Source organism: Poecile atricapillus, chromosome W, assembly GCF_030490865.1.
Source record: "Poecile atricapillus isolate bPoeAtr1 chromosome W, bPoeAtr1.hap1, whole genome shotgun sequence".
Taxonomy (NCBI): Eukaryota; Metazoa; Chordata; class Aves; order Passeriformes; family Paridae; genus Poecile; species Poecile atricapillus.
Genome location: NC_081288.1, coordinates 55,502,390 through 55,515,736, shown reverse-complemented (window position 1 = coordinate 55,515,736; position 13,347 = coordinate 55,502,390). Strand labels below are relative to the sequence as shown.

The following is a 13,347-nucleotide window of genomic DNA, read 5'->3' as shown; positions in this document are numbered from 1 at the left end:
AGAAAGAGCAAAAAGGAGAGAAGTTAAGACGAGAAGATCAAGTAACCATATATTCACCCGGAGTGCAACTTGATGTTTCCGAATTATTTTAATTTAATGTACCTATAATGTATAAGCTTTCCATGATTTCAGCTCACTGTAGTTTTAACTAATAACAGATCTTTTACAGACAAAAAAAAACAGAACCAGAAGAGAAAAGAGAAGAGCATCAGTGGGTCCGAGGCCGTCCCGGGTCCCGGTCCCGGGTCCCGGTCCCTGCAGGACGGGTGTGCTCGACGCCGCCGCTGCGCGTGCGCGCGCAGCCCGGGCATGCGCAGTGTGCGGGCGGTGCGCGGGGCGGGCGGAAGTTGCGCAGGCGGCGGCGGAGCGGGACGGGCACAAACAAGGAGCGGCGGCGCGCGGGGAGCGGCGGGTCTGCGGGCCCGGTTTTACCTCTCTCCGCCCCGCAGCTGCCCTGCACACGGGCTCCACGGCTTTGGAAGTTCTTTCCGGGCACTGAGTAAACCGAAAGGGGGTTTTTGTTGGTTGGTAATACGCCTGTGTTGACGGTCTTGGTTTTAAGGGTCTCGGTTTCTTGTAACTGGTGGATTCACTTTCTGAAGCGATTAATTAATACCGTGTGACGTGTGGGATCTGCAGAGTAGCCCTGACCTCCTGAGGCCGCTGCTTTTCAGTGGGTTGCTGCTTTCTACAGCTGAAGTACTAGAGTTGAGATATTAATGACTGTGTGAGAATCCCTTTTCCTCAGGTAATGTTTGATTGTAGTCTCTTGCACAATGTCAGATGAGTAAATTTTAATCTGAAATAAATTTTGTTTTCTTAAGAAACCTATTTGTACTCTAATGAAACTAAGTATCACTTTTGTAATTAACAGTAAGTATAGCCGAGGATATACTTCCCAAATAAAGACAAGTGCCCGAAGATCTGCAGCAATAGCAGGCTGAAGCCCTGCAGCCAGGGCAATAAGATGTGTCACAGTACTGACTTGATTTCTCCTTCTATTTTAGTTAATCTGACATGATGCTTTCACCTCATGAGAATTCTCAACTAATAAATTACAAAATTAGACTTTTGAAAAAATTCTAGCTAGACTACATGCTTTGTTCGCTGATGGTCTTCTTGATTTCATTAAGACTGCTACGTGACAAAAGCTTTGTCCTGTGATGGCAGGTTGGGTTTGTGGTAGTCTGTACTGCTTATTCTGCTCAAGCCACAAATGTTCATTTTTATGGCAAGCGTTGCGTAAAATATAGCAGGAATGTATGGCTGTGTCTACAAATATGTGTGTTTTTCTAATGAAGCATGACTTACTTCATAATTTTTTTAACTTTTGCACAGTTAGCCTGAATATTGCACGGACTAGTATTTATGTTTGCAGGGACTTCAAGTACCTACCACTGACTGACCACATTAATAAGATGCTGATGCTCTTGGCTATTCCTTTGTTCTTCATGAGACTTCGGTGTGGTTTCCTTCTGAAGTCCACAAAGTCATGTGTTTTATTCTCTTCTGTTTCCCAAAATGACATTATTCTCTTCATGGAATTTTTGTGTATGACTGAAGTATTTCTTGGTAGTAGGGAAAGGATTAAATTTTCTAGAACATCAAGGATAGGGCAGAGCAGCCCATAAGAGTTAAGACCATAGCAGTCCTCAGTGTTATATTTCACTTGAGTGATGCATATTGCATTCTCTTTGGGGGTGTTAAATTGTGGGTTACATCCTATATACAGTATATAGTCTACTTTAAACAGTCTACATTCTTTCATATAATTCTTTGTTAAAATTGTTAAGCTCTCTGGTTGCTCACTCTCCATATTTTTGTCACTTTAATTACTGGAAGGCAAAAGGTATTTCTAGTTCAGTCTTCTTGTTCCTGCTGTGTGTATGTGTTGTGTCACTCTTCTTCAAGGAGTGTCCCATGCTGCAGTCTGCCTTTTGTGCAGTCTCTGTTGTTCCTGTTTGGTTTTTTTTTTTCAGTATCCATCTTTATGTATAGCTCTCTTTACACCATTTACGGGCTCCTTAAGCTCAAGTTGGAATGATTCCTGTCAGTGTTAGTCAGGCTTTTGAGAGCAACAAAGGTATTTGACAGACTTATTTATTTTCACTTAGCTGCTCTCCAGAAGAGTTGGGAACACCAAGGACAGCCCTAACAATATCTTCATGTAGATTTTGTGAGCCACTGCTCTATCAGTTTGTTTTGGAAAATTTACTTTTATAACTCTTAGAACTGGATACTCATCTTTGGTTTTTAATTGCTGAGAACAAGAATCTGAAAGCTGCAGAGATTAGCAGTTAGAACACATGACCTTAGTTTTATATATATAGGAGTTTAAGATCTGTAAAAACACCCCACTTGTTTTCTACTAGAATGTTATTCACATAAATTCAAATTATAACAAAATATAATTTTGTTAATATAATAAATATAATGTTCTGTGTTCTTAAGACATCGTCATGGGGAAAATAAACAGAAAATACTATTTTTAACTGCTAAGTAATGTAACAGAGAGAAACAAGATTAAAAAATTGCTAATCTGTTATGTTGTATTGTATATATACGGCTAATACTGTTGCTGGGTGAAGACCAATATTGCTGATTAACTTTGAAGTTGACTCTTTCTAGGTGGAATAGATCAGCTTCTCAGTCTGCTAGAATAAAGTGTGAAGTAGATACTTTGAACTGAAAAGCTGTGTAAATCTTCTAGTTGCTCTTTTCACTAGAGACTTGAAATCTTAGTAGGCTAATGACAATGCTCTTGTGGTTTGATGCGTGTTTGAAAATATACAGACAAAGGCATCGTTTTTAGGCTCATTTAGTAATGTCTTACAGAAACCCTAACTTCTAATACCTCACTAATCAAAGCAGGAACAGCATCTGCACCTTTGTAGCAGGCTTTTACTTCTTAAACTCAAGCAGAAATTGAAACCTGTCTGGTGCTGTACATCTCAGCTCTGTGCTGTCATAGGTTGATCCTGGTTGGAGGCCAGGTGCCTGCCAAAGCCACTCTTATCATTCCCCCCAGGAGGACAGGGAAGAGAAAATACAACTAAAAGCTTGCAGGTTGAGATGGGGAGATCAGTCACCATTTACATGGACAAAAGAGACTCAAAGGAATTTAACTCGCTGGTCATCAAATCTAAAGACCTTTCCCTCACCTCTCCTATTTTCTGGGCTTAGCTCCACTCCAATTTCTCTACCAGTTTCTCCCCCTGAGCTGTGCAGGGGATAGAGAATGGGGATTGTGGTCAGTTCATAATGCTTCATTTCTGCTTCCTTCCTCCTCATGTAAATTGGAAGCTAGGAAAAAACAAAAGATAGTCATCCTGTGTGTGCCATTGCAACTGAGACATCCTCAAACCAAAATAAAGATATGTCATGAGTGACTGTGACTTCTTGCTTATATCTGCTAGACAAGAATAACAGCACTGGGGGGGTTTCTTGAAAAATGGGGGAGGAGAAAGAAGGGTTGCTAACAACCAGAGAAACAGTCATGAGTTATTAGTGAAGTCTGGTATCTTTGGATACTGGAGTAACAATAAGGTAGATTTTTGAATTTTCTGAAGAATAATGCACTTTTTAAAAGAATGCGCATAATTTTGCACTCTGCACCTCTATGTGCGGACTTAGGTTTGTAACTTATGATGGTCATAAGAGAAGGTCTTCACTGGTCTTTCCATTTTGCAATGGTTTCCCAATTCCATTATCACTGAATATTTTGTAGGAATTCATTCTGCTTAGCACTGCAAAAGCTCTTTTGAGCTATAACTGAATGTAGTTTAAGCTTTTACTGAGTAGAATGCCAAGTTTTTGTGTCCGTTCAAAACTACAGAAAGTATTTTCTTTCCTGTTCTTTACTATCATATAAGAATTGCTAAAACTGTTTGAAATTAGAGCTGTGGCAATAATGCTGCCATCTGGATTTTCAGAAAACAGAAAGCATTTTTTGCTTAGTTTATTAAAACTTACTGGAAACAGAAGATTGATAATGTTGTGACTGTTCTGTAGATACCCACTTGAAATAAAAATTGTACTGTAAAGACAAAGATACCCCCAGAAGAAATGAGATGACAGTGTAATGAGAAAATACACCAATAGCTTCTTATTGCTAGATCACTTTTTTCTATTATGTGTAACTTCACTGCAATAGACTACTCTTTGAAGCTCTCCCCTATTCTCAGCATTATAACACTGTCACTATTAATTTATTTAATTGACTTTTAGCACAATGAGGGCAGACCATAGATGACACAGTCATACATTCCTTATCTTATTCCGAGTGCCTGCCATGCTTGGAATCTGTAGATACCCATCTTATATTTTTATTATATTTTTCATTACTTGATTCATTGATGAAAATTTTTTGATCTGTACATAAGCATCTTTTGTTCATTTTAAGTTAAAATGACAGATGTTTTAATTTCTTGCAGTCGAATTTTCTTCTAGGGAAGAAGCTATATATGGAGACTGTCTTTGACCTTGTGCTGGGGAAGGAGTCATTCAAAGTCTTTGCATGGTTTTTATCTGCATTTCTACATAAAATATTAACACTGTTTACATTATTCTTTGCATTTATATGCATTTCTATTTATTTATATGTAAAAAAATATTTTATTGTCATTTATGGTGTTTTGGAATGTTTGAAAAATCAAGTAATTTGGATGGCAGTCTATTTTCGAGGAAATGTTACTTTCTTCTTGGTTCTTACAATACTAAGAGATGAGCCCAGTCCCCCTGAAATAGTTTTACATAATGAAATTGTCTTGTTATGAAATAGGAAAATATTCCCCTTCTGACTGAGGTGCAACTTCTAGTAACTCTTCATTTGAACAAAAGAAGGAGCTTCAGGACTCTTTTTCTGATTCTTGTTTAGATAAAGCAGCTATGCCTGTTCAGTTGCTGAAAATCATTAAAGGACAATCTGAGATTCCAGTACCAAGCTATTTGCAGAAGGAGAATTTGCAACATTTGCAAGAAGGCTGTGATCATGCTAACAAATACATTCAGGTAAACTGACCAGTAAAAAAATTTTGTCTTGCTTTGAAATAGCTCCTCTTAACATTAGCAATGCACTTTTGTATTCCAGCTCAGTTGGTGACTTTCTGCAACTTGTGTGTCTTTGTGTTCATCTGTTGCATGTCTTTTAGCAGTGGAAAATGATGACTGTTTTGAACCTCATTGCATGTTGCTTTTACCTTCATTGATTCACAGTCCTGTCCCTTTCTCTTATGTTATCAGACTAAAATTTTGTAGGAGTTTATCTTTTCAGAGTTTATAAGCTGTGGACCAGTTTAAAACACATTAATATGCAGAATGCATTTCTTAAAATGGAGGGATTGTGGGAAGTTAAGTGGTATTTTGTTTTAAAAAAACAGTAATAAGCACTTCAATCCTGTTAAAGATCAGAGTAAGTGAAATGAGAATAACTGATTTCAGAGTAAGTAAAAAACTTCTAAAGTAGTTTTCCTTTTGTATGAAATGATGCAATATCCAGTTTTATAAAAAATGTTTGTAACAACTACCAGGATCAAGGCACAATTAGGTTTTTTATCATTACGAAGTGTGCACTTATATTTGACAGTAATCTTAAATATATTTCGGATTGGAAATACAATCCTGCAATACTAGTGAAATGCAGAAACAACCTTTTCCATGCCTAAAATAAGTATTTTCGGTAAAATGCAGTGTCAATACTTGAGTGTGTTCTTTTTTTATCCTGTTTAACTTTTTCTTGTCTGTGACTCTGAGAATCATTTTAGGTATCACTGATGCTAATGTGTCAGGATATCAGCATTAATTCAGTCTTTCTTTCAATCTGTTAATTAAAAAGAAAAAAGGGAAAAAGTTAAGGCAATCTGGTTCTGTAGAAAACCTAAGTTGTCTTGAATCCTTAAAAAAATGGCATAAGCATTTTAAAAATACGAGCTGAACTGATCTAATATATTTCTGTATCCGAAAAAACATTTTTGCTACTACAGCTGTATATTCTCAGTTGCAACTCTAGTGCTTATGTGACCCTGTGATTGAGTCTATTCATGAGAAGGAAGCTGGCAGAAGACTATCCTTATTGCTGGAGAGAGGATAATTTTCTGCTGTTCTCACTCTGCACTGGTTCCTTGTGGTGTCAAATTGATGCCAAGAGTGGTGCACTTCAGTGTAGCGAAGGAGCAGAACTGCCCTGTCTGGCAGCAGGCAGCAGTTGAGTGGTGTAGGAGGTGATTTGATTGAGAATGAGCCTCCCTCAGGTCTTGTAAAGGAACAAATGGAAACATCAATAACCATTGCTGCTAGCAAACGGGGTTTATTCCTCAGGGTGTAGTTTTCTGTCCCTGTTCACCTGTATGATATATAGACTTTCCTGCTTTGAAGAACTGTGTCTGCAGGCAGCTCTGACATGGAAGAACAGGGATACTTGTTCAGAAGAAAGTAGTGAAGGAGACAAAAATGCATTATAAGTTAGAAAATCTTTCTGCCAAAATAAATATTTCTATTTGGAAAGCAGAGCAATTACTACCAGACTATGATTTAAAGCATACATGCCGTGCTCTAGCTGATTCTGAAGGGAAGAGTATGTAGAATGTAGAATGTCATAAGGCTTCTGCCTTATGTAAAGAGAACTTCATGCTGCTGCTGACATGGATTAGTAGGTGACTAAAACAGCTTGGCATAAACAGCACGACTGAGAGTTGATAAAGCTGGTGCTAATGCACCATTAAATGTGAAGGAAAATCCAGTTCTGCAGGCTGAGCTTGAAGTGAACCTTAGAATGCACTGATGTTAGGTTGTTTTTGTGGTGACACACTGTCACTCTAGACCAGCCAAAATAGGGATCAGGTCCTGCTTTGACGAGGGGGGAAGGGCAGGGGAGGATTTTTATGAAATGTGTTCTGGCAAAAGCAACAAAAAACATTTGGAATGCTTCTGTCTGACTTGTGTGCCTCAGTCCTTTCATTCTTCTGCGTGTTTTTATCTTCCTGGCACCTCTTTGAAAATGGCAAACTTCAAATTGGTAGAAAAACAGCATAAGCAATATTTGTACCTCTTCAGTCATCATGTTCATTAACTAAACATGATGCCTTCTCCTATTAGTTCATCATCCTCTGGATTTTGCTGGGGCAGATCCGAACCAAACCTGAAAATAAGCTGCCAAATCAGTTATAGAATCAAACTGAGGGAGAAAGGCCTTCTCGGGAAGGAGACACATGCAGTAGAAGAATTGTACATGGTTGGTTTGAGAGTGCATCTAGTGGCATGTGGAGTGTTTTGGAAAGTTTGCTTCTGAACTCAATAAGCAGTGCAAGATTTATGAGGGAAGAGTCAATCTGAGCAAATTTTGCTAAGGTAGGTTCTTTTGAAGTTTGAAGCTCGAGATATTCAGGCATGTGGGGAAGGCAGTGGGGCAGTATGAGGAAACGGGTAGTAGCTGGGGAAGAGAACTATAGCTTAGGTGTTTGGAATACAGAGGAAAGTGGAGAGGCCAGACCATTATAGCAAAGAATGTGATCCCAGAATTTGAAAACACTTTGGAAGATACTGGGATTTAAAGGAAAAATAAAAAGTAAAGATGGTCAAAAAGCAGTCACTATCGCATCAATGAATTCAACTTTTAAAGTAGCATGCTGGTGCAGATTGAAATTTCTTACTAAGAAAAAAATGCATACATACGTAAACACTGAGTGTTCCTGAGGTGACTGTTTCATTGCAAAGACTTTATGACAAGAAAAATTCTGTAGTTTATTTACCTGTGACAATTCACAGTTCACAATTTTATTTACCTTTACAAATCACAACAATCTCAGCAAGAACAAATATATATATATATGTGTGTGTGTGTATATATATATATATATATAGTGAAATTTTAAACAAAGCTGTAATTTTGAAAACAAGTAAGAAAGCTTTCTGTTTTTACAGGTAAGTTCCTACCTTTCACAGAGAAGACTAAAGAGTTTTATAAGGAGACGTAATTATCAAAATATTTTGGAAATCAGCATCTGTAAATAATGTTGAGGTTTTGTGGACTGGTATTATTTCTTTATAAAAGAGGTAGTAAAATCTTGTTGAATTTGATTTGAATTACTCCTCAGCACATTGTATGACAAATTTTACTGTGAAAGGCCTCTGGAGTAACAATTCACTGCTGCATATTTTATCCTGATTTGGTTTAAGCAAATTACTAAAGTAAAACTGTAATTTACCTGACTGTCCTCTTAATGTTGCATTTATTGATATATTGCCCTGCTCTCTTTTTGCAAGAAGCCTTTTAGTCTATTTTTGTGTTGTTTGTTTAGCTTTTTTTAAACATTTTACAGAGTTTGTTTTCAATATTTTTATTTTTCTTTATTGAACCAATTTTTTTGGTTTTATCATTGAGAAGGTAGCAGTGCTTTATCTGCCATACTGTGAAAGAATACACTTGACTGACATTTTTGGTAATGTAGATGATAACCATATTTCTAACGAGAAGTGTTAGTTCTAAAGAGGTGTTAAATGTTAACATTGCTGAAGTTGCTGATATTTGCTTCAGTATAACTTCAGCTTCACAATATAAAGAATATTTTTAATTAATCATTAAATCATAGCATCTTTTAGAGCATTTGTATTATTGCCAAATAAGTAGGACATGATAGTTTCAAACCTTTGTAGTACTCTTCTCACAGCTGTATTTTTTTTACAGAACATTATATATCTTCGTATGCTTCTATTATATCTTGACTGTGATTTTGTTCTGATATTTATGTTGTAATCCTTTGCCAATATTTTTGGAGAAATTTCTCTATCTTTTAAGATTTTGATCACTACCTCTTCAGATGCCTTTCAGGTTTTGTACTAAAACTCTAGCGTTTTTTGCTATTTTTGTAATAAAAGTTGCATGTATAGTTCCATAGCTACTGTCTTATTTTACTATCTTATTTATGTTTATCATCTAGCTGTAGCATCTAAATAGTATTGACATGTAATACTTTGTTATATCTCCAGAATGTTGCTTTTTAGTGCTGTCTGTAGCAGTTGGTTTTTTATTAAGAATGTAGATGGCAATTTAGGCTTGTTCCTTAAATTCTGCCTTTATCTTAGATGTTTCAGCTGTGACCAGCATTTCAGTAACTTAGAGGCATAAAGTCTTAGTTCACAACATTTTCTTTTATTTTTTGCTTTGTAGGGAATAGTTACTCTTTCCTATCCATTAACAAAACTCAGAGATGGAACAGACTTTTTCAAGATTGTTCTTCAAGGTACTGCATTTAAATATACATTTTGAATTTATGGTATTACATCAGTAGTTCCTGTTTTTGTATAGTGTTCAATAGAATGTAAGATTTAAAATAGTCCCTAAAACTGTTCATTTTCTACAGAAAATTTTAAGATAAACTTACGCCAGGTGAGTTAATGGAAACAATACAGTCTTTATATTTCAGTAGACTTCTTGTTGCATAACTTTTTAAAAGACTGTCCTGGAAATGTATTAGCTATATGTATAGCTTTAACAATGTATTTTCAAACTGCTTATCATAAGAAGGACCAAGGAAATTGCACATATAATAGTTACCATATAATATATATATAGCATATACTATGTAAGGGCACATTTAGTATAGGTCAGTATTTTGATTAGCAGCAAAATATTTGTGTTTCATTCTGTTTTAATTTAAGCACTTAAGGAAATTTAATCTGACTACTCAAGTATTTGAATGTCAGTAGCTAGATTAGCTCTTTGAAAGACCCAAATTGTTCATCATGTAATAAATGATGCAAAAAAATAATACATTCCCTTCCAGCCTTAAGCTTGTCATCCCCTCCAGTCAGGAAGGTGGAGGAGGTAATTTGTCAGGGGTCTGCTGCCTCCTGTGCCTGAACAGCAGTCCTGGGGTGTGCAGATCCTGCCTGGTTCTGCGGTTGTGGCTGGTGTTTGCAGAGGTGATGAATTTCTTGGGACCCTAGCCAGTCTCCCTGCTGGCTCCAGGGTTCTCAGAGGGCTGCTTAATCTCCTGCTTAACCTCCCTGAGTCTTGCTGATTTCAGTGACTGTTCAGGAGAGGAGAAGTTATGCACATTCTCCATGGAAACATAAGTTTGCACATCTAAATCTTTGAAACAGTAAAAAGTAGAAAGCTTAAAATAACAAAATGATTTCTGCTCCAGTCCTCCTGGGAGGCTATTAATTAATATTTCTGTGTCCTAGAATATCTTAAGTCTATAATAGATTCTACAATAGGATCTGTGTTAATGTGACTGCATAATATTTCCTTTCTAACACTATACATTGAATTATCCAACTGGAAATTTTTTTAATTTCTGTTTAATTGTTCACTGGTGTACAACATTCACATTTTAATCCTCTTACAAAGAATATTCTGAGCTACATACCTGTAGTTAGTACATTTCCTGTTTGTACATTAATTGAAATGTGTTAGACTGTTGATCAGCTTGCTTTGTAAATCTCTTTCCACTGCTGTTTAGTGTTGGAGAAGGTATAGTGATTTGAATCACTTTTGCTTTTTTTCCTCTAGATTCGGATGACTTGTGTTCCCAGATCAACAGCATCAGTGTTTTAATATATGGAAAAATGGCAGAGGATTGTGCAAAAATTATACACCACGGGGTAAAAAAACCACCAAAACATATATACATATATATTCTTGTCATAGGAGTTGTTTTTCACAGATGTATGTTGACTTCTTTTCTTGTCTTCTTTTATCCCTAAAATTAGAAACAGTCTGTTCAATCCCTTCAAATCTATAAGTACAAACTAGAAAGAAAAAAAAACGTATTTGCTTATGTAAATTGTTTCTCACACTAATATTGAAATAAAACAATTCTTTTTATCAGTGCTGTTTACCTAGCAGGCAAAGGATCATGAATATGGATAATAGAGAAGTCACTCATTTATGTTCATATTTTGAATGTTTTTCCATTTGATAAAATATGTTTTACAATTAAACTCACTTAAAAGACAGTTATACTAAAAGATTTAAAAAAAAAAAAATTCAAAACTTTCCATACAGAGTTGTTTTACTGACTTGGTGCCAGTGTCTTGCTTTGTCAGAAATAAAAGTTTGGTTAGATTAGCTCCAGGTAAAAGACTTAGACAAGTCAGCCTGTGAGTTTCTGAGGCAGTGTTACCACTAAAGAAGGAAAACAAGATAAAAACAATTATCTCAGTCTTTTTATAAGATTGCATATCAGTTTATTGACATGTCAGTATTAGCCAAATATGAAATTAAATTAGTATATGATGCATTATGAGCTGATGTTAGTGCTTTTTGATTTGTGATACAAATTCACACTAAATCATAGGATGGTTTGGGCTGGAAGACACCTTTAAAGGTCAGCCAGTCACAACCTTCCCACCACAGGGAGGGACATATGGGCAGGGACATATTTCACCTCATTAGATTGCTCCAAAGCCCTATCCAGTCTCACTTGGAACGCTTCCAGTGATGGGGCATCTACAATCTCTCTGGGCAAATTACAGTGTTTATACAGGTTTTTTTCCAAGGAATTTTGAATTTTGATGGGGAAGCTGGGGTAGAAAGTTCCTGAACTAATTTGCTAAATGTGCAAGCTGCAGAATCTTTTTAAATTTAGTGAACAAATCAGTTTTGTCCTGATAAAAATACAAATGTTGAACAAGGCACTGAGCAGCAATTAGAAGAAAAAAAGATCATTACTAAAGAGCTGGGTAGAAAACTACAACCCACAGGCAACAACCCTTAGCTGAGGTGCGTTAAAATCTCAATTTGTTCTTCCCCAGTGAACTGAGCCTTCGTGGTCTTCCCTCATGTGTCAAATGAGATTTTAATTTTGGAAGAATATGAATATGAGACAATGATTTGGGAAGCTAGCAGAGTGTCATAAAAAGTCCCATTTTTTAGCCATTTGAAAATTACTTCAGTAAGGTCTAGTACTGCTTATTTGCTGTATGCCATTTCAGATTTTAGTATTTTTTTAATTTCCATATCATTCTTGGCATACTGGAAGAAATGTAGCTAAGTAGCTGGGGGAGGAGCTGGCAATTTCCAAAAATATGAGTAACCATATTGTCTCCTGGGAGTCTTCTCGCTCTGTAAGAGAATAACCATCAGGAAAAATATTGTCTTTCCTGTATTTCACACTTTCTGAATGAGGAAAATAGAAATTTTTTTGCCATTTAAAGATGTTGGTTTGAATCTCATCGTTTATTTATGCAATGCACATCTGTTGACATGAATATCCACCAATTTCTATAAATAGCTTTGATTCCCAAGCCAATTACAAGATCTTCTTAGCTAAAGGTGAAATGGAAACTAATCTAGTTTGAAAACTAATTAAATATCAAGGCACTGTGCAAATATTATGAAAATTTTTTTGCATGTCTAGAAACTGCAAGTCACAACCTGTCACAGTTGACTGTGAATTTGTAAAAAATCTGAGAGTGTATCTGTTCTTTCTACCTGTAGAACTAGATATTGAGGTTAGTGCTGTCTTCCTTATGGAATTGCACAGCCCTTTCACAGTCTGAGAGGGATTTTGTTTGGTTTTTTTAATGTGGTGCTACATATGGCGTATGTATTACATGAGAATAATCATCAGTGACCTAATACTACTCAAAATTTTTTTCGTTTATTGTCAGCCTGTTAAAGGGCTGAGTCTGTGTAATTCTGAAGTTCCTTCTGACATATGAGAAGTTACCTGTACAGAGCTCCAATCCTGACTCAACAGTCAAGTCCCAGAATCTTGAGCAGTCTACGTTCTAATAAAATGCTGAAATGGGAAGAACTTATAAGCAAGGCATAACTTTTTAGGTAAAGTTGATTTTACTGTTGAAGGAACATTCTAGTTAGCATCAGCTAAGAGTGAAAGTCATTGTACTAACATCTGATTTTGACAAAATTCATGGAGATTCTTGAAGTTTTTATTCACGTGTTTCTGTGTCTGGAAAGACTGAAACAACTTTCTTGTATGTTAGTAGGACAGTGTGTTAGTGGTACAAAAAGAATACTGAGTGTTCTAATTGTTTTGCCATGTTTTAACTTAGCTTTGACTTACTTTTAGGTTTATATATTATTATTTAGTCAAAGTATACATTGTGACACTACCTGAAAATCACCATGCCCTAAGTAGTTTCATTGTGAATTAAACTGTCTGATTAAATTTATATTTTCTGCAGATTTTTTTCCCCTAAAGTTTTAATAACTACATATATCACTGTCACTTAATCTAGAAGCCTTTCTTTTTCTTGCATAAGACATTAAGGTTTTGGATCTTAAATCATTTAGCATAGCATTGTCAGATTGCTGAAATAGCAAAAAAAGTGCTGTTATAGTGCAATATTTGGCTAAAACTGTCAACTTTAATCAGAAAGCTC

General features: G+C 36.1%; 1 protein-coding gene across 6 annotated transcripts in view; it reads left to right on the top strand.

Moving 5' to 3' along the window:
- Positions 1-358: 358 nt before the first annotated feature.
- LOC131592017 (protection of telomeres protein 1-like) overlaps positions 359-13,347 on the top strand; it is a 59,225-nt gene continuing 46,236 nt past the window's right edge. For 2 of the 6 annotated variants that reach the window (XM_058863236.1, XM_058863241.1), the window contains exons 1-4: positions 359-748; positions 4,877-5,010; positions 9,164-9,236; positions 10,511-10,602. In XM_058863236.1, the coding sequence (XP_058719219.1) occupies positions 4,888-5,010; positions 9,164-9,236; positions 10,511-10,602 (288 nt within the window). In that variant the 5' untranslated portion in view covers positions 359-748; positions 4,877-4,887. Of the gene's footprint in view, positions 749-1,378; positions 1,463-4,876; positions 5,011-7,917; positions 8,050-9,163; positions 9,237-9,789; positions 9,919-10,510; positions 10,603-13,347 lie in introns of those variants that run through there. The other 4 variants (XM_058863237.1, XM_058863238.1, XM_058863239.1 and 1 more) reach the window with 4 other exon arrangements.